Below are 27,857 nucleotides of genomic sequence, written 5' to 3'. Positions count from 1 at the left end.
CCATTATAACGTGGACCTCACTATAGAAAGATTGATTCCACCAAAATTCCAACAAATCCTCAAGTCTCACTATAGAACAAGAACAACCACAACATGATACAGTATCAACACAATTTGATACAGTATCAGCACAATCTGATACAGTATCACCACAAAAGATACAGTATCTCACTATAGAGATTGATTTTATCCTTACCTGGATCACTGATGTTTTTATTAGAGTCACTACTGCTATTAGTATCCTTTTCATCTTTGGACTTAGCTCTTGCCTGCACTGATTTTGCTGCAGTTTTCACTGTCTGAGTGTCCACTGCTGAATCTCTCTCTGCTGTTTTCCTAGCTATTTAACAAGAGAAAGAGCAAATTACAACAAACAAAAGAGGACAATATTGATAAAATAGGATAGAGAACGAGAGAAGATTATGAAAGCTGAGTATTGTTTATTGGAAAAAAGGTGTTGATAAAAATTGATTCGGATCGAATTAAAGATTGAATAAAAAATGAAGAGTACATAGGATACCGATTCAAAGAAACAAAGGAGAACAATATTGATAAAATAGGATAGAGAAAGACAGAAGACTGGAGAGAATTTGAAATATGAATAGTGTTTATTCGAGAAAAAAGTGTTGATATACATTGATAAGGATCGAATTAAAGATTGAATAAAAAATGAAGAGTACATAGGATACCGATTTGAAGAAACAAATTAGAACAAACAAAGGAGAACAAAATTGATAAAATAGGATAGAGAAAGAGAGAAGACTGGCAAGATTATAAAATATGAATATTGTTTATTGGAGAAGAAGGTGTTGATAAAAATTGATTCGGATCGAATTAAAAACTGAATCAAAAATGAAGAGTACATAAGATAACGATTTGAATGAAACATGGGATCTAAAGTTACTACAATGATAACACTTTTTAGTATATTTCGACTGAATATCATGAGATTGAGCTGATCCTAATCAAATTACACTGGAACTGGGTAGATAGTGACAGATTACTGTTAAAATGAATTGGGTAACTGAACACTTTTCCTCATAATCCCAAGTTTTCTCCAAAAGAACAAACATTAAACACCGATCTACAAAGACAGTAATTCTAGATCTATTATTATTACATTTTTGTTGGATTGTGTTGTCATGTTGAGTTTTGTTTAATTTATGTATTTATGAGTGTGGAATAAATAAATTTGAAATTAGCTGCAAATATTGTTGTAAAATCAAGATGTTACTATTTAATGTACTTATAGATTTTGTACATACTTTTTTTCAAGTCCAGAATGAAGTTTTTATTCACTCAATTGAAAATTATTACAGTAAATGTGAAAATACAAATCGAAGTTTTTTATTTTGAGTAATCTATCAAACATTAGGCTTGAGATATTTCACACAACAATAAATGTATGTAGGATTCATTAATAATATAGGACATGCACTGGTTATAGGCTACATTCACACTAAAGCACATTCATTTGTAATTTATCATGCTAGAGAGATTTCAACCAGAATAGCAGAGAAAAGAATCTACAGTGAACATACAGTAATATATTATATGAAAAAAGACAGAGAAATAGGTTCAAATGTAAATAAAACACCAAACAGTTGAAAACCAACATTGAATTCCAAGATAAAGTACAGGTCTACCTATTATATTGTCCAGTATTGTATACATTTTTTTTAGGGTGATTCCCAAATGAGCTCTAGGCTTGTGCATGAGCCAGATGATTATGATCCACTCTCTAGGTGTGATAGTCCAGTCCACTCTCCAATAAGAGAGTGGACCTACAGTTTTAGGTGAGATCCGAACAACAGGTATGTGATTTTACAACTTGTGAATAATATTTAGAGGAGCTGGCTCAAGCGGTCACCCTTCCAACGAGAGTAGCAAGCGCATGATTTTTAACTTATTATCTCAGCGCGAACACAGAGTCAAACCGCTTCCCATTTTATTCAATAATTATTGTAATATTCAAATATGAAATTATCGATACCGGCCAGGCTAGACGATAGAACTAAGGCGTTACACCCTTCAGTCTGCTAGCGCTACCTGGTCATGGGTTCGAATCCTGCAGGTAGGTATGGACGTTTGATCATTCCATTTTTATCCCATTCCATTACCCATGAGCTGAAAGCTCATATGAGAATCATCCACAATAGAAAAAATTCAATAAGATTATTGCTATAGTGAGGTCCATGTTATAATAGCAGTGAAGGAAAATAGGGGAACAACATTGCCGATTCTCTGTCTCGGTCCTGTGTCGTGTGTTAATGAGAAGGATATTTTCTATCCTTCTAAAAGAATCGACAATTATTTGTTGAAACACCGCCGACTTATGAAGTTACATCACATTATTATATTATCGTTATTCTAATTGCATTCTATATTTATTCTCATTGATTAATTATTTATACTTTGTGAAATTCGTTGAACAACTAGCATTATCGTCATTTAATGTAAATTAGTGTAGAAGCCAGTAAATATTGTAACATACATAAATAAAGAAATCTAATCTAATCTAATCTAATCTCGCCACTGCCTTCTATAGAGGATGGCTGATAGCGGTAGATATGTTATAAAAAGAATTAAAATAAAAAAAGGGTACTGAGATTTTTATCTTTATTTCTATTTACATTACAAGTAGCCCTCTACAGAAAAGAGACAATAAAACGGTATATATGATGTTATATTATAACTTTTCATTCTTGTTAAAAATAATCAATCATATATTATTCCCCAAGAAAATATGTTTTTCAATGATAAAATAATAAATTTTCATAATCGATATCAAGTATTCTGTTGATTTTTTATATTCCTACATTGTAAAAACCGGTTTGGCAGCGTTGAGGACGTGGAAAAGGATATCGCTATCTGCTTTGTTGAATGATAGACAAGGATAGCAACAGCAATGTTGATCAAATACTGCCATTATAACGTGGACCTCACTATAGCAGAGCTTGGATCTCGCTATCTGTAAGCTTACTTGGAACTGGCATTGCATTCAGATTAGATGGAGGCTGTCTAGTGGGTGACTTCTGATAACGAGTCTGTTTTCTAGTGGACTTTTCAGATACTTTTGTGACTTTTGAACTCTGCGCTTGGTTTTGTTTCGTCATCTTCACTAGGAAAATCACTAAATGTTTCAGTTACTACATTCAAAATACAGACCAAGAATTTTTAAAGTTTTAAATGCTTTAAATAAAAGAGTACTTCATGTTTTTAATAATTTTAATAAAGTTGTAAACGGAGGGGGTTGTTCCTTCTCTTCTATAATAATTTACCAAAATTATGCTATCAAATCTCTATTTGAATCCTTGATTGGTTGGGAGCTTTTAGTGGATTCGTTCATTCAAATGCACAGATTATCATCATTATCTAATTGTCACCTATTTTAGCAAGTATAGTAACTACGAGCCAGGAACTTCAATGAAAAAATACTTTTAAAATTTAACCTCAGGTTTATTGAACTCATTAACGAATCAATAGAAATCATGTCAAATTTTCCAGAGTTACTCAGTAACTGATTCATAAAAAAAGGTTTATACCAATTAATTCAATCTATACATTTTGGGAACCTGCTAACTTGCTGCATTTGAATTTGGGCCTCGGTCATTCTATGAAACTAAATTTTGAGCTTAATAAGAAAAACAACAAAAGTTTGGCACTCACCATTTTAACAATATTCAAACTTGGACTCTTCAGAAACACTCACATATGCTATAATAAAACTCACTATACTTGAACTCACACGCACAAATAATTTCCTAATTCTACTCCTACTAACTCCATAAAATTTGGTTTTCTATTCAACTAGATAAAAATTACTGATGACTGAAAGTTTAACAATTTGTCCCTCTGAATGGGAAATGAGCCCATTCAGAGGATCGAGGCTCGCACACCGTTATATGTTTTTTTGTTCGCGTCTCAATACCAACTGTGGCCTTTTCACTGAAAATTGTTCCCCCTCCACGAGCGTTGAGCATAACTTCCAGTGGAAAAGCCAAAGCTGCAAAAAGGTCAATGTTCGTACAATCTTCAAATACAGTGGCTTTTTCGACATGAAATTGAAACTGCACTTGGAAAAGTACCGATGAATACTTGAACTATATCCAGCCCCTTAATTATGAATTGAATATTTTTAGTTTAAATATAAGAAGTTTGAAAAGAAATTTTGATCAAATTCTCATTATTTTGAACAGCATGAGAACAAAATTTGAGATTCTAATTTTTACTGAAACCTGGACTTCTGAAGAAGAAAAATTACTGTTAAACATTAATGGCTATAATTTATATATAAAAAGTAACTCCTTGAATCGTTCAGATGGAATTGTCATGTATGTAGCTAATAGTATTTCCTCGAAAAAAATTGATAGTCCAAACGAATATCCTTTCTTAGCTGTTGAGCTGCAAACTAAAAATAATAAATATTTAGTAACATCCGTTTATAGATCTCCTAGTACAAGTATACCTTTATTTATAGAACAACTTGATAATTATATGAATGGTTCATGCTTTAATTTTGATTATTCATTAGTGATAGGTGATGTAAATATTGATTTGTTATGTAACTCTAAAAAAACGCATGATTATTTGTCTATTATGAGTTCGCATGGGTTTGAGTCCTTTGTCAATAGAAAAACTCGTCCTGCTTCAAATACTTGTTTAGACCATATTTTTTCTAAAACCAAACATAATGACTCATTAAAAACTGCTGTATTGGAAATGTCAATTACTGATCATTATGCGACTGCTCTTCACGCATCAATTAAAAAAGATGTTTGTTCTCGATCTAGTAAGCCATGTAAGTTTATTGAAGTGAGGAATGTTAATAAAGAAAAGTTGTTAGAGGAGATTGCTTTAATGAATTGGGAGATTGACGCGAATAGAAGTATTGAAACATTAGTAAATGAATTTGTAAATAATGTAAAAACGTGCATCAGTAGAGCAACAGTTATTAAAAAGGTTAATTTAACTAAAAAACATTTGAAACCTTGGATGTCCAATGGAATTCTAAAGTCCATAACTATAAGAGATAGATTATATGAAAGATTGAAAAATGAACCATTTAATGTAGAGCTGAGAAGGAAATTCCTGTCTTACAGAAATAGAATAGTAGATCTAATTAGAAAAGCAAAAGATTCATATTATCAATCAGAAATAAATAAAGCTCAAGGTGACCCTAAGAAGATATGGTCTGTGATAAATCAAGCAATTATTGGGGTAAATAAGAATTCACAATTACATGTAAATCAAGATCTTAATGCTTTGAATGACTATTTTGTGAATGTAGGTATAAATCAAGCGCAGGAAATTGATATACATGGACAGAATGAAGATCAATATTTGGAACAAACAATAGATATTGAAAATGCATTTAATTTCAATTTTGTTACTGAAACAGAAATCAAGGAAGTAATCAAAAGTTTGAATGATAATAAGGCACCTGGATGGGATAACATATCCAACAGCGTGCTAAAACTATTAACTGACACAATCTCTAAACCTCTTTCAGAAATTTTCAATTGTTGTTTTTCATCTGGATACTTCCCTTGCATTTCAAGCATGCAAAAGTTATTCCTTCACACAAGGGGGAGAGTAAAGAAATACCTCAAAATTATAGACCAATTAGCTTGCTAAGTTCTATTTCTAAAATTTTCGAAAAATTGGTAAAGAAAAGATTAGTTGAATATCTAGATGTTAATAAAATCCTTGATAAGAGGCAGTTTGGTTTCCAACAGGGTAGAAGCACAGAGGATGCATTGGAGTCCTTAACTGAGACAATATACAATGGTTTCAAAACAAATAAAAAAACCTTGGTAATGTTTCTGGACCTGGCCAAGGCTTTTGACACAGTACCACATGATAAAATGATCCAGAAACTATCTAATATTGGTATTCAAGGAATAGAGTTAGATTTCTTTGAAAGTTATCTAAGGGGTAGAAGCCAAATCGTTAGCTGTGGTGGTAGTAATAGTGAGATTAGAGATGTGACATGGGGTCTAACTCAAGGGACTGTATTGGGACCAGTTTTATTTTTGATCTATGTTAATAGCCTGCCTAGTGTACTGGACTCAGTTGGGTCTAAGACAATTTGTTTTGCTGATGACACAGCACTTATCTTCCAAGAAGGTTCCTGGGAAGATGTTATCAAGCAAACAAAAGTGGGTTACTATAAGGTTTCTCAGTGGCTAAAATGTAATTATTTGAGACTAAATCTTGGTAAAACAAAATGTATGACCTTCAGCCCAACAACAAGAGGAGATCTAGATATGAACAGGCTTTGTTTGAATAATGCTTGTAACAGGTATCCATGTGATTCTTGCAATGAGGTTATTGAGAGTGTAAACAATTACAAGTATCTTGGTATTTTTGTTGATAAGCATCTACGCTGGTCACCTCAGATTAGCTACCCGTGTAGCACAGAGTTGTCAATTTCCTTTCAGTTGTATTCTGTATATATTTTTGTGCAATAAACGATTTGATTTGATTTGATTTGAAAATGCACGAAAATTGCTTTAATTTTGACAACTAGGCAACAAGTTAGCAAATTCCAACAAGACAGAGTCAATTCTTACACTAAAAACGCAGGGTTCAACAAACAGTAAAATCAAAGTTCATTTCAGTTCAAAAACCTGAAAAACAATATAAGAAACACAAAAACAACTACAATAATATCCTCTCAATATCGCACTATTACAAAGTAGCCAATAAAATTAAATAAGGATTCTAGATTATAAATTAAACTACCAATACTCAATAACAACATTTAAAAGTGCGTACAGACTTTCGCTCTGATCCGCAATCGAACGTCACTCGAGCAGATCGATTGATGATCGACCGGGGAGCAAGAGTGGAACGCGAGAAGAGCTAACATCTCCCGTAACGTTCATGATCGGAGCGATTGCGGAGCGTGTTGGAGGCGCGTATATCTGTACGCACCTTAAGGCACAATCCAAGTTAAACCATAGAGAGAAGATTGTATAAGAAGATAGATATCCCATGGTATAGGTCGTTTATGTTCCAAATTTCAAGCCGATTTTTTGTTCACTCAAGTTGTTTACTGTCGACTACTGTATATTATAAATGTTTTGTTGGGATAAGAGTGTAAGAACGTCACAGTATGAGAGACTACCAGCGTCACATGGGTCACGAAAATGAACTACTAGGACTATCGGCTTGAGTTAGCACTGAAAATTGGAAAAACAACGCCCTATACCATGGAATATTTTCTTGTGATATTTTATCTATATGGTTAATCTACGAGTAGGCAAGGTAGGATTTAATGTTGTGTTATAATCCAGGTTTAAATGAACAGCCAATCTATCTCTGTTTAAACCGAGATATGGGCCTGAAGCTTGTTTCCAATAGTTGATCTTAGATTAGATTTTATAGGGTTCAGGACAGAATTCACCAAAGCGTAAACTTGGTTTGAGCGCCAGTTGATTCTAAATAAACAAAAAATCATATTAAAAATCCAATTCAAAATCATCTGACTTAGAACCAACTGCCGCTCAAGCCTAGTTTTCGTTTTTGGTGAATTTGGGCCTTATGAACATGATAAAGATTCTGGAAAGCATTGACAAGCTGGAATGTGTTCCTATTCAACAGCCTAATAAACCTACTCTACGCAGGGCGGCCTGCACATGGGGACAATATTACGTTTTACCAGCTTACATGGGATTACGAAATTGGAAATATCTGGAGCTCAAATGTGAAAGGCATTTCCAATTCCGTGTTCCCTTAACAACAAGTGGACGCTTAGAGAAAGCTACTATTGTCCCCGTGTGCAGAATGTGCTTTACACTTTATTTAATCCTAAAATGGATGGACACGTTAAGCCGTCAGTCCCGGCTGCCTGATAAGTAGTTGTCAGGTCATGTCAGAGGCCCTGAAATTGATCAGTTGCGACCTGAAAACTCTGACACCAGACCTGAGCCAGCTAGGTTACTCGATATTATTTTATAATCCTCAAATATTTTATTTATATATTTTTAATATACAAACTTATTATCATTTATAATCATAAACACCGTTCAATTCATGCTACAAGTCTTCATAATACCCTTGTAGTCTAGATCCATCCCCTCCCCCAACTATTATTATTTATCGATAATTATTTATCTATTTCGATGATAATTTTAATATTTTACATGTGATTCCAGAGAGCTAATTTCATTTTAATTGGATATGAGTTTCTCCCAGTTAGGCACCTAATTTTTTTGATCTAACTGATAATAGTAAGAAAGGTTCAAATTTCCTTCGAAATTATTTCCTGAATAGTTTCCTGAACCGTTATCATTTCCTATATTTGTTAATTTAAAAAAAATCTATTAGATTATAACAGTTTCTATTTCGGACTATGTGCAACCTTATCTAAATTTGGGAGAGGAATAGCACAAGGTTAGGTACCTTATTTTTTCTCTCCCTATCATTTTGATGAAACGTCCTATTGATTCATGAATCAATAAAGAATATATGACTACCTAAAAATCATACTTTATGCAGCTAAAAGAACAATACATTCTTTCTTACCACTTCTTTTTCAACCGGACGACTTTTAACCCCTCTCAATGTATCATTGAAATCAGCCTTAGTATCTTCAATACACGAATGTATCGGGGGATACACTGTTGACGAAGTAAATTTATTCTTCTCTTTCACAAATGTTCTATCTTTCTCATTAGTATTGTTTGTCTCTTTTCTGGTAGCATTTTGTTTTCTCAAATTTGAATTACCAGCTGCGCCAGTCTTGGGAATTTTCTTTACTGGGATACAAAAGAAAATTCGATCATAATTCCAACAAATTTATTTATTTTAATTAATTTGTACATAGTTCATAATATGAACAATACAAATCAGTTGCGTTTACATTTGGGTTATAAAATTGAAAATATTTCATGAATAAATAAATATTTCAAGTTGATTACAACTCAGCTTATCATCTTAACTGATCCATTGATTCAAAGATAAAGTCCCGGTAGCACAAAAGCCTGTTGAATTTCAACCATGATTAATTGTCACAATAACCAAAAATTGTTTGAAGAGAAAGCTTCTCTGATTGGATCTCGTTGCATTTAATTATGATTAGAATTTAACTGGCGTTTGTGCAACCGAGCCGAAGGAAAGAATCTACAAGGCTTGTCCATTAAGTAATTATAACTGGCGATTGTGCAACCGAGCCGGAGGAATTAATCTACATTGCTTGTCCATAAAGTAACTGGAGTTTGTGCAATCGAGCTGGAGGAATTAATCTTCAAGGCTTGTCTATAAAGTAATTGTATGAGACTTGAACGTCGGCCGGAGGTTTAATATTGTAATTTCATTTCTTTCAATTTTATTTCTATTTCAAGCTTATGGGAACTTTAGAATAGAGTACCCTGTACACTAAGGATGGGGCACAGTGTCTTAAAACGCGTCCATAGTAATTTACAAAACATACAAATTTGGGAAAGGAACAGTTGTGGACTGGAATGATACAGTATCATTAAATTGATACAGTATCATTAGAATGCAATCATTCATAGTTGAGAACTAAATTAGGAAATTGGAGAAGTTTTGGGCAATAGCCCAATGGAATGATACAGTATCATTAAATTGATACAGTATCATTAGAATGCAATCATTCATAGTTGAGAACTAAATTAGGAAATTGGAGAAGTTTTGGGCAATAGCCCAATGGAATGATACAGTATCATTAAATTGATACAGTATCATTAGAATGCAATCATTCATAGTTGAGAACTAAATTAGGAAATTGGAGATGTTTTGGGCAATAGCCAGCCTGTTTTTTCTTATACAATCATTGTATTGTTTTTGATAACCTAATGAATAAATAAATAATTATATTGTATCTATAAATAAATATAACATACATAAACAACTACTGTTTTAAATTTTGTGCTACATTAAGCTACTGACCAATAAACAATTCAAGAAGGATAGACATTTTAGGAGAACTACTACATCCATAGCCGTATTACGTTTACTATATAGTGAGGTCTGAGGTCCACGTTATAATGGCAGTATTTGATTAACATTGGTGTTGCTATCCTTGTCTATCATTCGACAAAGCAGATAGCGTTACCCTTTTCTAGCTTCGCAAAGTTGCCTTATCGTTTTTTAACAATGTAGAAGTATAATCAATTAGAGATTTAGCACAATTGTTTTCCAGTAGTAAAAAATTGTAAGTTATGTTTTCTTTCTTCAACTTTTTCTTGTTAACGTAATTAGTTTTTTATCTGTTGTCTAGATTCAGTTTTGTTTTGTTGTACAGTACAAAATATTCAATCTCAATTATAGGAATTTATTATTCAATAATTGAAAAATAGAATTTCATAACTGTTGATTATTGTCGAATTTTACTGTTTTGTTGTGATGAGATGAGAGTGTATAAACGGCACAATATGAGAGACTACCAGTGTCACACAGCTTCACTGAAAAGAATTACATGAACTATCGGCTTGAGATAACAGTAAGAGTTGCGACATAAACGCCCCATACCATGGGATATCTATGTATGCTATTGTTTCTCTATGATAATACCACAGGACAGCATTTTTAGTACTACAGGAGGACTACGGTAACTGACATAAGCCAATAGTTAACATGATTCAGTTTTTCATAGAAAATTATTCATCAAAGTTGTTCATCAAAATTTTACATAGAAAAGTTTTGAGATAGGATAGAATGGAATAGAAAAATTAACTTCTCACAAAAAACACAATTAATACAGTTTGGAGTACAAACCAATTCAAAATATAAATAGAAAAACAAGAACTGAAAATAGCTTTAGAGCAAAGATTTTCAAACAAGCTACCATGGAACGAGCTATAGTATACAAAATGGTACATTCCAATTTCCAAGATTGAAGCGAGAGAGAAAAGAGATAAAAGAGCTTCAAGATTGAAGCGAAAAAGAAAATAGATTAAAAAGAAACAGAGATTTAGTGAATAAGATATGGTGGTATATTCCAATCTCCAAGATTAAAGCAAGAGAGAAAAGAGGTAAATGCGCTTCAAGGTTGAGGCGAAAAAGAAAATATATTAAAAAGAAACAGAGATTTAGTGAATAAGAAATGGTGGTATATTCCAATCTCCAAGATTGAAGCGAGAGAGAAACGAGATAAATGCGCTTCAACCTTCAAGGTTGAAGCGAAAAAGAAAATGGATTAAAAAGAAACAGAGATTTAGTGAATAAGAAATGGACTTTTATCAGAATGCTTTAGCGAGTTAGTACAATTATTTTCAAACAAACGACCACAAAAAACCTTTCAAAATCAAATATCCTAATCTTTGAAGATTGTAGATACTACAATAATAGATGGAAGATTGATTAGAAATTGAAGTTAACTGCTGGAATATTATCACTGTATAGTAATCATTTCAAATATCCAATGAAAGTTAATTTCCTTCTGCTATTTAGTTCTTTAGTTAATATAAGAATTAATGATTTAGTGTATAAATAGAAATGGACATAGCCTACATACTATTTGGACAATTTAAGACAAAATTAGGAAATTGAAGAAGTTTTGGGCAATAGCCTGTTCTTTCTTTTCCGACTACGGTATTGTTTACACTATCCAATAAATAAATAAATATATGGAGTAGCAGAAGTCCTTAGTTCTATCTATAGAGAACCATTCATTGGATATTATTTATTTATTCAATCATTTAAGGCTGTGCAAAGGCTAAAAATAAACTTTCTACTGGTGATATTTTTCAAAGTTTTTCGATTTGTATATCATCAAGCTATCAAAATGAAAAAGTTTTCTCAGGAAAACATTTTTTTTATCATTACTTTTTGAGATATGAGCGCCTAAAGTTTAAATTTTTTGGGACAGAACATTTCAAATTCGGTGAGAGATAAATTCACGAGATTTATAAGATAGATTCTTCATGGTATTGTTGATCTATTAAACAAAAATTTTCTGAAAATATCAATTTTTAAGATAGTTATTCAATTTACTAAAAATAACCAAAAATGACTTTAGTTGAGTTATTTTTAGTAAATTGAATAACTTTTTCAAAAATTGATATTTTCAGAAAGTTTTTGTTTTTCTAGATCAACAATACCATGAAGAATCCATCCTCTAGATCTCATGGATTTATATCTTACCGAATTTGAAATGTTCTGTCCCATAAATTTTAACTTTAGGCGCTCATATCTCAAAAAGTAATGATCGGAAAAAAAAAATGTTTTCCTGAGAAAACTTTTTCATTTTGATAGCTTGATGATATACAAATCGAAAAACTTTGAAAAATAACACGAGTAGAAAGTTTATTTTTAGCCTTTGCACAGCCTTAACATAACACAACTACCAGAAAAGTATCACAGGCTTAAGGAGCCCAAAACGGTTCCAATTCTAATTTATACAACATTTGTTTGAAATGATTATTATACAGTAGTACTACAATCAAGTGAAGAGAAAGAGAGAATATATTAGAAAGAGAAAGAAGTTTAAGTGAATAATACCTGGGCTCTTATCATTTGAAGAAACATTTAGCTTGCTAGTTTCATGCGAGTTACTTCTACGATCAATCTCAAACGAACTGTCATAGTTATTAGAGGACTTTCCAGTGGTGTTAAAACTGTTTCTAGCATGCTGTGAGGTATCAGGCATGTTTTCCCCACATCTCAACCTGCAGTTTTGCTTATTTTTACCGTTGTTTTCTGCCTCGTTTTCAGCCAACTTTTTCTCAGTTTCCGAGAGTCGATTTTCCAAATGTTGGATGCGATCGTGTTGACGTCTGTTTATCTCCGTTAGGCGTTCTATCTCGCTCATCAGGTCTCGTTCTAGAGGACAGAAGATATAATTGTATATGAAGAAGATAAAGAGAGGAGACAAGATGAAAGAAGAGACAAGACATAGCTGAATATCGATAGTAGCAGATCGATACATGAAGTAGTATCGATAATATGTTGACCTCTTTTAGAGTTCTATTTCGCTCATGAGATCTCGTTCTAAAGGACAGAAGAAGATATTGATTGATTGATTGATTGAGTACTTTATTTATGTAGATTACAATATATACTGGCTTATACACTTATATACAATACAGCAAAATTATAGATGAATTTACATAATATAGACTAAGAAAATAATTATTGAACTGTATATGATATGAAAAAGCAATTTGTAATATAATAACTATAGATAATAATCATATTGTTATGCATCTACATAAATTGGCGGAGCTTTGGACATATCAATGTCCATTCTTCGGAAAGAATATTAAAAATATCCTCCCCACTAACTCTCTACCAAAACGTTAATTTCGTTATTTAAACTAAGGATTTATTTATTAATGGAAATATTGTAAAAGTTTTAATCAATATGAATATTAAAGAGAAAAAAAAAGAAAATTGATAAAGTAAAATAATTATATAGGTAGATAAGATCAAATAATTGATTAATAAAATGAAGTAGGCTGAAAGTAGATCAGGGTTATCAACTTACAGTAAAAGAGATAAAGAGAGGAGACAATATAAAGAAAAGACAAGATATAGCTGAATATCAATAAAGCCTGGTTTTCATTAGTAGAGTAGTGGTAGAGTTCCCTGGGCAAGTATTAACTATCTTGTGAACTCTCCCAATGAAACGTTCATGGTAGAGTACTAGCATAGCCACCCCTAATATAAGGACCCGGCCTACGATATTGCAACGTCGCAGTGTAGGCCTAGAATCTAATTCATGATTGGTGAAAAAGATCAGCTGATATTTAAAAAAAAAATCTTTTTCACCAACCATGTATTAGATTCTAGGCCTACGCTGCGACGTTGCAATATCGTAGGCCGCGGCCTTGTATTGGAGGTGGCTATGCGTTTTTAGTAGTTTTTATTGGAGTAGAGTTATAGCACCGTGGGATAGTACTCTACCACTTGCCTTCCCCAACCACCGCTTCTCATACTCTACTCTACCACTACTATGCTAATGAAAATAGTCTTGAGCTAGTAGAGTAGAGTCGTGCCATAGGTTATCAAGTTCAAGAAGTATTGTTATTTATTAAAAAATATTAATTTATTAAAAAGTGTTAATAAGTGTGTTCAAGTGTTAATTTATTAGAGTGTTAATAAGTGTGTTCAAGTGTTAATTTATTGAAAAGTATTGACATTTTAAGGTTAATTCTGTTCACTAGACAACACACTTTATCTACTATTCTCAATTGCAGTGAAAACAGTTACCCGACCAAGTAAGTAGAGTAGAATTAGTATGCCAGTTACTCGACCACTAGCTCTACTAATAAAATCAGGCTTTGTAGCGGATCGATTCACGAGCCAATATCGATAATCTGTTAGACGTTCTATCTCGCTCATGAGATCTCGTTATAAAGGACAGAAGATAGCATTGTAAATAGAAAAGATAAAGAAAGGAGACAAGATAAAAGAAGAGACAAGATATAGCTGAATATCGATAATAGCTGATCAATACACTAGATAATATCTATAATAAGATAATACGGGTGTTGCCGATCTTGTGTTAACCAGTTTAACTGTTATTTGCTAACGGGGCTTTTACTAATCAACTTTACTTGGCTTCAAGTTTTGTATAAAATAACTGTATTTTGAAAACTTCAAGTCAAGTTTACTAGAACAGAACATTGAATCCACTATACCAATGTAGACCATTCTTCAGGTTTGCAAGTATAGAGAAAGTAGAGCATTTCATAAGTAGATATCCCCTGGTATAGGTAATTTATGTTCCAAATTTACAGCCGATTTTTGTTAACTCAAGCCGATTACTGACGAATACTTTCTATTATTACTGTGTTGTTGGGGTGAGAGTGTAAGAACGGCACAGTATGAGAGACTACCAGCGTCACATAGCTTCACCAAAAACAACTACTAGTAGTTCTGTGAACAGTAGACCTCGCGCTCAGTAAGTTAAATTGACCTGTTATGTTTTCTCAAAAATTATTAAATAATTTATCGATTTAAAATGTCTAAAAAAAAATCCTAAATAAATATAGAGCTTTCTGTCCTATCGTACCGTGTCGTCCCGGAATGTGAGTGTGAGCGCTGTTATCAGGTCTGGCTGCAACTATCTACAACGTTGATGGAAAGATACAATTTTCAAGATGTTCGATGTTTTTGAACGGGTAGTATTATAGTCAACTGTCTACTAACGTTGATTGAAAAATAAACTTTCAAGCTATTCTATGTTATTGAACGGGTAGTATTATAGTCCACTAGACAGCTGATTTATGACGAATAATTCTTTAGTCTGATTTTTACGGTGATATTGGCGTATGAAGGAGGCTCCTTTTTCCTTTTTTATTATCCTTGAAATGCAAAATTTCCAAAAACCTTGTATATACGTCGACGCGCAATCTAAAAAGGAACATACCTGTCAAATTTCATGAAAATCTATTACCGCGTTTCGCCGTAAATACGCAACATAAAAACATATAAACATTTAAACATTAAGAGAAATGCCAAACCGTCGACTTGAATCTTAGACTTCACTTCGCTCTGTCAACTAGGACTGTCAACTTTAGTTAACAGTGACATTTGGAACATAAACGCACCTACCATGAGATATCTTCCTATGCTATCTTTTCTCGATGATAATAATTATTCACTTACCAATAATATTCAACTCGTGTACTCTTTCCTGAAGTTTCTTCTGCTCATCACTTGCTGATTCCCTCGCTCCTTTCTCAGTTTCCAAGTCCTAATTCGACTTTTGCAAATCTATCAACTTACTTTCCAGTTCCTCTATTTCAAGTATTTTGCAATCTAGCTTCTCCTAGAACAGAAAATACACATTAAAGTCATTTACATCGGGTAAAATAACAATTGAATGAATACAGTATTCGAAAAAGAAGTTTTGTTAAGTGAACAACTACAAGACTTGAACTATTTCGGACTATGTGTAACCTTATCTAAAAGTGGGAAAGGAATAGCACAAGGTTAACTTATGTTTTCCCTTCCTATCATTTTGATGATGTACTTATATTATAGGGTTTCACCCTCTGAACAAGACTACTGTAGAGAGAGCAAAATTTGACCCAGAGGCACTCAATCGTTATGAGAACAGAAATGCTTAAATATTTTATTGTATCAATCAATAAAGATCGTGTATACTATCAACATTTCTACTTGACTTGAATTTATCACCAGATAATATTGTGAACACACTATATAATTGACTGCATGTCGTTTTTTAAAACATCAAAATAGAGTATTAATACATCGCACTTCGGAATGGGCCAAGAAACCATTATCTATGATATAATAGAGGAAAGAATTGGCTTATACACGTATGGGATAGGAAATTGACGAATGACATATCATCACGTCTGAACCACTCAACTGCTCAACTTGAAATTTTGCATATTTATTCTTGATTTACCGAGGATTGTTATAGACCTATTTTCATTTTTTATCAACAATCAATAAAATTCAATTCAAATTACTAATTCAAGTGCTCCTGCACTTCGAACTGATTATGATTTTAATATTAAAACAAATCTATTCAATTCCTGATACAAAGTTCAGGTAAAATAAAAGCACAATCAAAATAGTTCTACTATTGTAAATTATTACAATTATTGATAATACTTCTAATATCAGCATGGAACTATAAGACTTAATTAAATCTATATGTTGTGCTTTCAACAAACCCTTGTGGAGCACGGGTCACACGTGCTCGTGAAAACTAAATATTTGAAAAAGGAGACCGTGTTAACGCACGATCATTTCACCTTGATTTGAAGGTAACATCAGAAGATATTCTCAAGTAATAATATGAAGTATAAAGTGATAATATTGTAATTGTTTGTTTAGATAAATGCATAATCAAGTTGATGCAAACAAGGCCGACGACCGAGAAAGAATACCTCTAGTTCTCATGGAGGTATTCACGCATATATATTACTCCCTTTGTGAACACTCCCATAAAAATCAATGGTATTGTTTCTCGGTCGTCGGCCGTTTCAACGAAAATATCTTTAAGTAAGACGTCATTTTCGAACAGCTAACAATTCATTAAAAATTTGAACAAAACAATTCCAGTGAACGAAAACGTGTATCAAGTATGTCGTAATTTTCGAGCAGGTAACAATTCGTTTGAAATTTGAACAAACAATTTGAATTTACCTGCAGCTTGCGTACTGTATTCTGGTCATCAGTGGCACATTTGCAATTTGTTTCTCCTGCACTTCTGCGATTAATCAGCTGTTCTTCAAGCTGAGCATTCCTCTCGGCAAGCTTCACAGCTCTGCACATTGCCTCATGTTGCAGTTCTTGGCATTCTAAAATAACAAAATTAGGAGTAAGATACTAATTGACCGAGCGAAGTGAGGTCTAAAATTCAAGTCGACGGTTTGGCATTTCTCTTAATGTTTAAATATTTATATGTTTAAATTATTATAATTTGCCCATTTACGGCGAAACGCGGTAATAGATTTTCATGAAATTTGACAGGTATGTTCCTTTTTTAATTGCGAGTCGACGTATATACAAGGTTTTTGGAAATTTTGCATTTCAAGGATGATATAAAAGGAAAAAGGAGCCTCCTTCATACGCCAATATTAGAGTAAAAATCAGACTATAGAATTATTCATCATAAATCAGCTGACAAGTGATTACACAGATGTGTGGAGAAGCCAGTCTATTGCTGTATTTCCATAAGTCTATAGTTTCAATCAGGTACTTGTGGATGAGAATACTTCGTGAGGTCTACTGTTCACAGAACTACTAGTGTACTATTTTTCCTTCAATAACAGTATGATTGATTGTCTGAAAAACAAATCAGATATACATAAATATCTTGAATCACATTAATTTATATCAAGCATTTTGCAATCTAGCTTCTCCTAGAATAGAAATAATACATATATTTTTATGAAACATGAGTTGTAAAATCGCTCCTAGCGGTTTGGAGCCCACCTAAAACTGTAGGTCAATTCTTCTCTCATTATTATCCACCCCATTATCTACGCACAAGCCTAGAGCTCATGTGTGCATCACCCTCGAGAAAAAATGATTCACGTCGCCATTGCACAATCACATAAAGCAACAACGGAGATTGAAATCCCGTCAAAGCTATAATAGAAAAAACTATAGTGAGGTCCACGTTATAATGGGAGTGTTTGATTAGTAATGGTATTGCTATTCTTGTCTATCATTCGACAAAGCGGATAGCGCTATCTCTTTCTCACTTTTTTCTGTTGCCAGATCCTCTTTTAACAATGCAGAATTAATAATTAATTAAGAAAATATTTCATCTTAGTTGTGAAAATCCATTATTGCAAAATATAATCTCTTGCTTAATAAAATATAATTGATTATTTTAAACGGGAACGAACAGTTAATATTACATCAATAAACCTGTATAGTTGGCATTGACAAGACAGAGGTTCGGCAACGTTGTTCACCTATCTTTCTCCACTGCCATAAATAATAATAATAATAATAATAATAATAATATCAAGTGACCTGGCTGGCTCAGGTCTGGTGTCAGAGTTTTCAGGTCGCAACTGATCAATTTCAGGGCCTCTGACATGACCTAACGACTGCTTTTTAGGCAGCCGGGACCAACGGCTTAACGTGTCCATCCGAAACACTGCCATTATAACGTGGACCTCACTATAGTAAATTGGTTCAATTCATAGTTTTGAGCACTGTTGCACAGAAGCCTGTTGAATTTAAACCACGAAAACCAATCAGAGAAGGTGTTTCTGAGAAGAAGGCTTGTTTGATTGGTTCTTGTGGCATTTAATCACGGTTAAAAGTTAACGGTCTTGAAACCGGGTGTAAATCATTACCTGTTAACTGTTCTCTCAGCTGTGCCTCCAAATACGAGGACCTATTTCCAGCTGAATTAGCATTGGCATTACAACAGCAGCGTTCCTTACAGCAATTGAGCAGACATTTCCCAGCTGTGTTATGAGCCAACTCTAACATATGTTGCAAACGCTCGATCTCTTGGTTTCTGGCTGCCACCTGGGGAAACAAAACAACAATATTACTCAAGAAATATTCAAGATTAATGTAGGTAATGAATTTATTACAATGAAGGTATTAATACTAATTGAAAAAATACTATAATGAGGTACACGTTATACAGAGTGTCTCATATGACACATCCTATTTTTATACAGCTATAATTTCTGTATTCATGAACCAATATTGTTAAAACTACATTTTATTTATTTATACGTGGATACAATAACAAATCATATAAATATGATTGGGAAGGAACAACAGGCTTGGCCCAAAACTATTCCATTCCCAAATTTTGATTAATATTTGTTAGATAGAGCACTCATTGAGGTTGTGTTTAACATGAATTTTCATTTTTTTTTTCAGTTTGAAAATGCCCCCTCTCTTGACTGTGAAAGAACGAGCCAAAATAGCAGCTCGTTATGAGGTCTGGGGATCTGTGGTGCGAGTACAAAGATGGTGGAGGGCTGAATGAGGGATCCATGCAACACTGAATGCAAAAACATTGAGATCTTTCTTAAGAATCGTTGCAACTGAGTTACGTGAAAGACCACTTTCACGAGATCCTTGACGCAGTGATTTCTTAGGGCTGCTCATGAACATTTCACGAACTCTGTCAGCATTCTCTGCTGCCCTTGACGTTGATGGTCTTCCTGATCGTCTTGCATCTGCGACACTCCCTGTTGTTAGTAATTTGGAATGGCAATTTTTAATAGTTTTTGCATCCAGTGTTGCTTGGATCCCTCGTTCAGCCCTCCACCATCTTCGTACTCGCACCACAGATCCCCAGACCTCATAACGAGCTGCTATTTTGGCTCGTTCTTCCACAGTCAAGAGAGGGGGCATTTTTAGACTGAAACAAATTAAAATTGGTGTTAAACACAACCTCAAGAAGTGCTATAACAAAGGTAGTTCTAAAAAAATTGGTTTATAGATAAAGAAATTATAGCTGTATAGAAATAGGAAGTGACTTATCAGACACTCTTTAGTTGAAGGGGAGAAAGACAGGAGAACAGCGCTGCCGATTCTCTTCCTTGCCACTGCCTTCAACAGCTACATTCACCCATCATTATTATACATCAGCTACTTCCTTATTAAGAACCGAATTTGGAATATAGTTCCTTGTTTACCCATACCTGGTTAATTGTTCTTCAATGGCCAAAAACAATAGTCGACAGTAATCGCATTGAGTTAACAAAATATCGGCTTGAAATTTGTAACATAAACGACCTGTACCATGGGATATCTTCTTATGCTATCTTTTCTCTATGATATCACCGTAAATGAAACAGTACCAACACAATATGATACAGTATCACCTCAACTTGATACACAACACCAGAATTTGATACAAAACTTCAATACTTTGAAAGAATTCTACATACCAGGGGATATCTTCTAATGCTATCTTTTCTCTATGCTACAAAACTATGATACAGTATCCACACAATATGATGCAATATCACCTCAACTTGATACACAGCACCAGAATTTGATACAAAACTTCCAAACTTTGAATTAATCCTACAAACCAGGGGATATCTTCTAATGCTATCTTTTCTCTACACTACAGCTGTGATACAGTATCAACACATATGATACAGTATCACCTCAAATTGATACACAACACCAGAATTTGATGCAAAACTTCCAAACTTTGAATGAATTTCAGAAACCAAAGGGTATTATCTTCTAATGCTATATAATATTCGTATAGTTTTTATTAGTGGGGAGCTCCTAACGGTAGTTCCAACTCGCCTGAATATATGATTTGAGCCGTCAATGGGCCTCACCACTGTCATAATCAGCCGGGACCGACAATTTAACGACAATGCTATATATGATGAAACTCACCCTACTCTGTACAGCAGCGATTTCCTCCAGATATCCGAGCTTCTCCTGTTTCAAAGTGACCAACTCTTTGAGCAGTGAGTCGATCTTCTTCTTGGACGCGTTACAGACATCAGCCACTGACGTCACACCTGATGTAGGCTGATGCGATAATGACGTCACAACGGATGTAGGATGATGCGTCAATGACGTTACAATACTACCAGGATGATGGGTCAATGACGTCACAGTTGATGTCGACTTGACGGGAGATCGTCTTTCCTGTCTGACACCTGATGCAGGTTTCTTGGGATGTGTTTTTGGCACTGAAATCGAGAGAAAAAACATCAAAATTATTTGTGAGAACTGGAGAAAATTATAGAAGGAGTAACTTTGATAAATATATTGTGACATGAGAGACCTCGTGATGCAGGTTTCTTAGTGTTAAGTCATTAAGGGCCGGTTTCCGAGCTCGGGATTTAGCTAAGTTCTAGACTTTAAACAGCTGGAGTCAGAAAAATGGCTTGCCAAAACAGGGCGTAGACGTAGTTCTCGTTTAAAATAAATTTCGAAAAATTAGAAAATTGGACACAAAATAAAATAAAGAGAAAATAGTGTAACGTTGCAGCTTTTTAGGAATGTTTCATTTCGTCAAGGAAAAACGTTTCCAATTATAGAGATGAGAAAATAAAGATTATCATAAAAATTACGACTACTCCCCGTTTCGGAAAGCCAATTTTCTGACTCCAGCTGTTTAAAATCTAGAAATTAGCTGGATCCCGAGCTCGGAAACCGGCCCTAAAATTATGGGAAAACTAGAAGAAAATTAAAGAGAGAGGAGTTTTAGTAACATTGATAAATATTGTGACATGAGAAAACCGCAGTTGTGATGTGTTTCAGGCACTGAAGATATTTTGAGTACAAGTGCAAGAATCCAATGCAATTCATGAAATATCTCAGAAATTATTGTAATATCTCAATAACCATTGACTGAATAGGTCTTTTATGGCACCAACATGTTCTAAAGTGGTACTATCTTATGAAAAATGTCAAGTGAATTCCAAAGAAAACGGTCTCAAGTTCATATTATCTTCATTAGTTAAGAGATATTTCAAAACATGTGCACAATTGAGTACATTTCATGGGATATCCCTGAAATTATTTTTTAAATCTTTATTCAATAGTTAAATATCAATAGTAGTAGTTCACAACTCTATTGTTATAGTATATAACTGACTATGCATTGTCTTCTTTATGTCTCAATTAATTAGTTTTAGTCAGTTCTACTCAATCACTTGACGAGAGCACACGGCTACCGAAATTCTTTAATTCGGTATTAGTAGCTTAAATTCAAGATTTCTGGGAAGAATTTTTGCACAATTACCGAGAAATAAGGAAAAATTTTTGCGCAAATCCCCCTCCCCCTCCCCCTTCCCCCTCTCACTCTGCGCATGCGCAAACTCCCCCTCTCCTCCCCTCTCCCTCTCCTTCTCCCTCTCCTTCTCCCTCACCCTCTCCTTCTCCCTCTCCCTCTCCCTCTCCTTATCTTATCTCCCCTCTCTCAGTGAGGACGAGGGGGTTGAAAAGAGAGAGATATATCTCTCTCTCTCAGTGAGGGAAAAAAAATTTCCCTTTTTGGAGGAAAAATTCCCTCTCTCTATAGTGACAGATTAAAGTGAATCCATCTAATGCTATACTGACAGATTAAAGTGAATGCTAAATGAGGGAAAAAATTCTCTACTGTCAAATTAAAGTGAATCCATCTAATGCTATACTGTCAAATTAAAGTGAATCCATATTTCTACATCTTTATACTGACAGATTAAAGTGAATCCATCTAATGCTATACTGTCAAATTAAAGTGAATGCTAGATGAGGGAAAAAATAATTTCCCTTTGAGGGAAAAATTCTCTACTGTCAAATTAAAGTGAATCCATATTTCTACTGAGTGAATCTGTTACATCTTTATACTGTAAAATTATAAAGTGATTGCAAATTAATACAATTGGTTTGCTTTCCACCCGACAGTTTAGAAGAAGAAGAATTTCCAAATTCTAAAATTCCTCTTCTTCTATGTGTGCTGTACAAACCTGCGGGCGTTGCTTTTTTTGGTCAAGTGTGCTCTCCGAGAATATCTATTAGTAAATTTAGTACGAACAAGCATTCCAAAAATATTTATAGATATTCTCAGACCTATATCACTTGGTGTGCTCAAATCAACATCATCAATATCGGTGCAGTTCTCTTAGGAAAATTCGATTTCCACTGACATTAAGTTCCCACGAGCGTGAAAGAAAACTTTTAAGTTTATGCTTGTTTAAGACTAGAGAATACTCATTGGGCAAGTTGATAACCTCTTTAAAGTCTCCTTCACTATCAATATCAATTATGTGTATGCAAATTTCACCACTATCAGGAAATGTAACATTGGTTACAGTAAACCAATCGTAAGCCAAATGGTCAAAACCCCAATTTGCTTGCGGGTCTGCATCAATTGAAAATTCATTAAAGCTTGCGCAATCGAAATAAGCACTCATTTTATCGTCTTATCAGTTCGAACGTTTCAAAGCAAATGACACCTTCTGTTGCTGCAATTCGACGCGTGCTATACTTTCCTTATCTAATGTGATGTTACTTAGTGAAATCCATCGCTCGTGCCAAGGTTATAGAGAGAGAGAAATGGTGATGCGCTCCTATGTGTTTCTCTCTCACACAAGTAGCAGACTGGTATGCACCCAATTCAAGCCTCCTCGCGCGTTGCTGCTTTTCCTCTGCTGCAAAAGCCATGTGTGTTGAGTTTGCTCTCCTTTACTTCGTCATCCGTATACGAGCATATGCCTCTTTCCGCGTAGCAGAGCACAGCATTTTACGAATGAGGAGTAAAGAGAGAATAGAGAATTCATTCCGTTCTCCACTATGATCGACCGTTCGCTACTACTAGCAGTTGAATTGGATGCTACGAAGTCTGCTTTCCCTCGCCAGCTCTGCTTTCCCTCACCAGCTATGCTTACAATTAAATTGTTACCGCTCATTATAGATTTTCTTTTGGGGCTAATACAAACCCAGCATATTGACCAAGACCCATTTTCGATGTAATCAAATCTCCCACCTGTTCCTCAGTCAAATTATGTTGTTTAGCCTCTATCCAATTCATATTAAAACTAACTTTTGCGTAATTCCTTACAATATCGTAGGCCATTTTGTGAATGAATAATTTTAAATAATCTATAAAAGCGGGTGAACATTGCAGTCTCATCACAGTATCTTTTTCAGAATTTGTAATCAAGGTTGTTAGTTCATCATTAACCTTTTTAACAGCAAGATCCAATCATCTTTCTTAATAAAATCTTTTAAATCAGTTTTTGTGCATATTGCTCATTAATTTGTTTAATCAGAGCATTAACAGCATCCTTTGTAACGAATTGTTTAATCCCATCGAAAATAGTAGCTTTTATTGCGTCTGCCATTCCAGATAATCTTTTTTCAAATTCTTCCTTAGTTATATTTTTACTAGTCAATTTCTCCAAAACAGTATCTAAATATTTATTATCAATTACTGACGGTTGTGTTTCATTTACTTTAGTAAAAATTTCTGTACTAAGCTGTTTCAGTTTAGTATTAAGATAGTTTCTGTCCAAGATCTCTAAATTTTTAATTTTATCAGAAATGGCTTTCAATTTTTCGTCCAAATAAGATTTATCAACCTTATTTTTGTCAATACTAACCAACTGGGTTGAAAAGGTATCTGATAAATTTTTCACTTCTCCTAATGCACTCTGTAGAGTTTGTGTTCTCTCTATGATAACTTTATCAATATTTGCACTAAAATTCTGTAATGAACTTTTAACAGCTTCACTGATTCCCTGCTGATTTATTGAATCAATTATAGTCTGTGTTATGACATCAATATTACAGGAAACCTCAGCAGTTGAAGCGGTAGCAGTAGGTGTATCAATCCGTCCGAATCGATGCAAGGTCATCGTGACACTAAATAATTAGTTTTGCTTCTCTGAGCTCTTCTAGTATAGATGAAATCTCAACATCATGAGCAGAATTCCCAGAAGCTTTTGAGGAATAGAGTAAATTTAATCTTTCCACTAGTTCATCAAAACTATCAAAGTATTGGTAATTTCTTTCATGAGAAATATTTTTTGCAAAATTCAACAAACCTTGTCCCTTCTTTTTAACAAGTTTTTTACTGGGAAATAATTTCTGAATCAATTGCGATTCAATTCCATGATTACATTTAACATAGCCTCTTCGATCTAAATGTACACCAGTAAGTAATAAGATACGTTTGTACTTGTCAAGGTCATCATTATTATAAAGATTTCTGTTTGGTCTTGCTTTGAATAATAATTCGAGTAATCCGCGAGTTAATTGAATTCTTTCTTCCATCAACATCTATATATCCATTATCAAATATTACCTGTATATCACCGATATAATACTTTTCACTTTGATGTTTGTATGAAACTCCATAAGTAATTGAATTATTCAACTTTTCGTTATGAAACACTGTTAGGTATTTGCTCAACAAATCATTGATTCTGCTAGCACCAAGTGAACTCCCATCATCATCATCATCATCATCATGATCACCATCCTCCTCTCCCTCTTCCTCATCTTCATACTCATCATCATCATCATCTTCATTATCAATTTCCATACTCTCTTGTTCCTCTTTTACTTCTTCCTTTTTAGGTGTAAAATCATGATTAGAATGCAATGTAGATTTGGTTTTTCCCAATTCAATTATAGGTTCAATTAATGGCGAAAGAGATTTCCTATTGAATTCATCCGTTCGTTTTTCAAAATTATAAGGCTTTTATGCTTGTCACTAATCACCTTTCGTAATGTCTTAATCGTTTCTATTAAATTCTCCTTCCTGTTATTTACTAAGCTATTTCCTCTCCTCTTCCTCCCCCTCCTCCTCCTACTCTTATGTTTTTAGACAACATGACTGCACAAAGAATTATACTCTACTGAGGGGAAAGTATCGTGTCCAGTGAATCCCGATATTTTCCTTCCTTTATAGTACATTCTTTTAAAATTGTAAGAAAGTTATGCGGTTTACGATTCCAAACTGTATGACAAAGTTTACTGAAATCTTTATAAGACATATCTCCTCCAACATGATCTCTGTGAATTAATTTGAGACTCAATAAATCCATTTTAAAAATAATCATATTTGCGTTATCCCTAGTGAAATGTTTCTGTGTGGCACCATAACTCTGAATTAAATATGCAGTATCAATATTACGATGACGACCCATTGTAAAATATTCTATAACTGTGGCACATTACTCAGTTGCAAGTCATCAAAAATTACCAAGCTATATTCAGGGATACGGTTTGGATGGGGAATTTGGCTTACATCATCTTTCATGTGAAATCCGATATTTTTCAAACCTGCAAATACCTTATTTAAAAAAACATATTTTGGTTGATATAAACTTTTGCTAAATAAGTAAATGTGCTTAAATTTTAAACCATTTTCAGCAAATACTAAATTAAATAAGAGATTTGTTTTTCCCCCAGCACTGGGAGATATAATTAACATTCTTGCATTGTGAGGTAGTAGCTCTCCATTTTTACAAAATGTAGGCTTTTCTTTATTTGTAATTAAGGTATCAAAGTTAACAATTGGTAATTGACTCATGATTACAAACGTACAGTACGTGATCTGATAAGCCACTGAATAGTTAGAACAATGACCGAGGTCATGATGACGCTACTTGTGTGAGAGAGGCGTTTCCCAGAGATTGGAATGCAGGCCAACACTCTCCACCTCCTCTCCTCCTCATCATCAGACAGATTATGGATGTTCAAAAGATTCTTATATTACGAAATGAGAACCAATGTTTGATGATGACAAATAATACTTCTAATATATTTTCAACAAATGTACATCATGATATTTACAATAAATGTACATGTTATTTACAATTGAGTACATGTTATTTACAATTGAGTACAAAAGATTATTTTTCATCTAATAATTGATCTTTACTAATATAGCTAGGTTTAGAAAATCCAATCCATTTCACTAACAATCCTTTTTTATCACGTTTTAATATTTTTTCAATCAAATACACTTGCCTCTCCATTTCGTTTAATTGCGTTTTTTTAATTTCTTCTGCATAAAACCGGCCACTAATTACTTCACCGTTTACATCTCTCAGTGAGTAGGTTATAGGTTTAGAAGGTAATATGGAGTGAATCACAAAATACTCTGCGCTCCAGTTTATGTTATAAGATTTATCGAAAAATAATCGTTTCTTCGAGATTCGCACGATATCGCCTAGCTTAAATTTTGGTTTTGAATTTTTCAATTTATATCGTCTATTGAATGCAGAATTCAATGACGATAAAACATGTGTACGATCTTTTTTCCCCACATCTTTGGGTTTCATTCTAATTGAACTGTGCACTGTAGCATTATAATTTTGAACCAAACTGTCTAGATTGGTTAACCAGTTTTTTGTTCCGTGCTCAGTTAAATATCTATAAATTTTTGCTTTAAGTGTTCTATTAAACCTTTCAACTATGGAGGCTTTCTTATCGGTAAAAACATGGTAATGTTTAATACTATATTTATCTAATAATGCTTTAACTTTTGAATTGAAGAATTCTGTTCCTGATCTGTTTGGAACAGCTTAATGCCCTTATTTTTAGAAATAATTGGTTGGAGAGCGTTAAATACAGATTGACTTGTCTTGTCTTTTAATGGTACACAATATGCAAATTTTGTAAAACAATTAATAACAACTAAGATATATTCATAACCCTTATTAAAACGTGATAAACTTATCATTTCAATAAGGTCTGCTTGAAGGAGATCTTTTTCACTTTTCAGTTCATACTTGCGAGTGGGATAGTTCACACGCGGCACGCTATGAAGCTCTAAAGCTAGCTTAGATCTAATAATATTCATGATATTTACAACAGACAAATCAAATTAGTGGTGTTGGATGATTGTCACGGCACATACTGATCAATCAGTTGAAGTGTTGAGACTATAATGACCGAAAGGCAGAGTATTCAGACCATTTTCTTCAATGTATCTTTTATCGTCATAA

The 27,857-nt window shown here is 33.7% G+C and overlaps 1 protein-coding gene across 1 annotated transcript; it reads right to left on the bottom strand.

The window, feature by feature from the left end:
* Positions 1-202: 202 nt before the first annotated feature.
* Positions 203-24,755, bottom strand: LOC120355127. The gene is made up of 7 exons (XM_039443448.1): positions 24,689-24,755; positions 20,800-21,101; positions 18,768-18,945; positions 17,098-17,252; positions 15,583-15,745; positions 12,661-12,792; positions 203-340 (listed from the first exon to the last, which is right to left on the bottom strand). The coding sequence occupies exons 1-5, from the start codon at positions 24,753-24,755 to the stop codon at positions 15,671-15,673; spliced, it is 777 nt and encodes a 258-aa protein (XP_039299382.1). The 3' UTR covers positions 203-340; positions 12,661-12,792; positions 15,583-15,670.
* Positions 24,756-27,857: the final 3,102 nt, after the last annotated feature.

The sequence above is a fragment of the Nilaparvata lugens genome, chromosome Y, assembly GCF_014356525.2.
Source record: "Nilaparvata lugens isolate BPH chromosome Y, ASM1435652v1, whole genome shotgun sequence".
NCBI classification, from domain to species: domain Eukaryota; kingdom Metazoa; phylum Arthropoda; class Insecta; order Hemiptera; family Delphacidae; genus Nilaparvata; species Nilaparvata lugens.
Note: the sequence above shows the minus strand (reverse complement) of the source record. Positions and strands in the feature narration are given on the sequence as shown.

Coding starts and splice junctions, on each gene's coding strand:
- LOC120355127 (XM_039443448.1), bottom strand. CDS start 24,755: ATGACCTTGCATCGATTCGGACGGATTGATACACCTACTGCTACCGCT. Junction 21,102..24,688: donor TTCAACTGCTGAGGTTTCCT/GTAATATTGATG, acceptor TCTCGATTTCAG/TGCCAAAAACACATCCCAAG. Junction 15,746..17,097: donor ATACAGTACGCAAGCTGCAG/GTAAATTCAAAT, acceptor TTTCTGTTCTAG/GAGAAGCTAGATTGCAAAAT.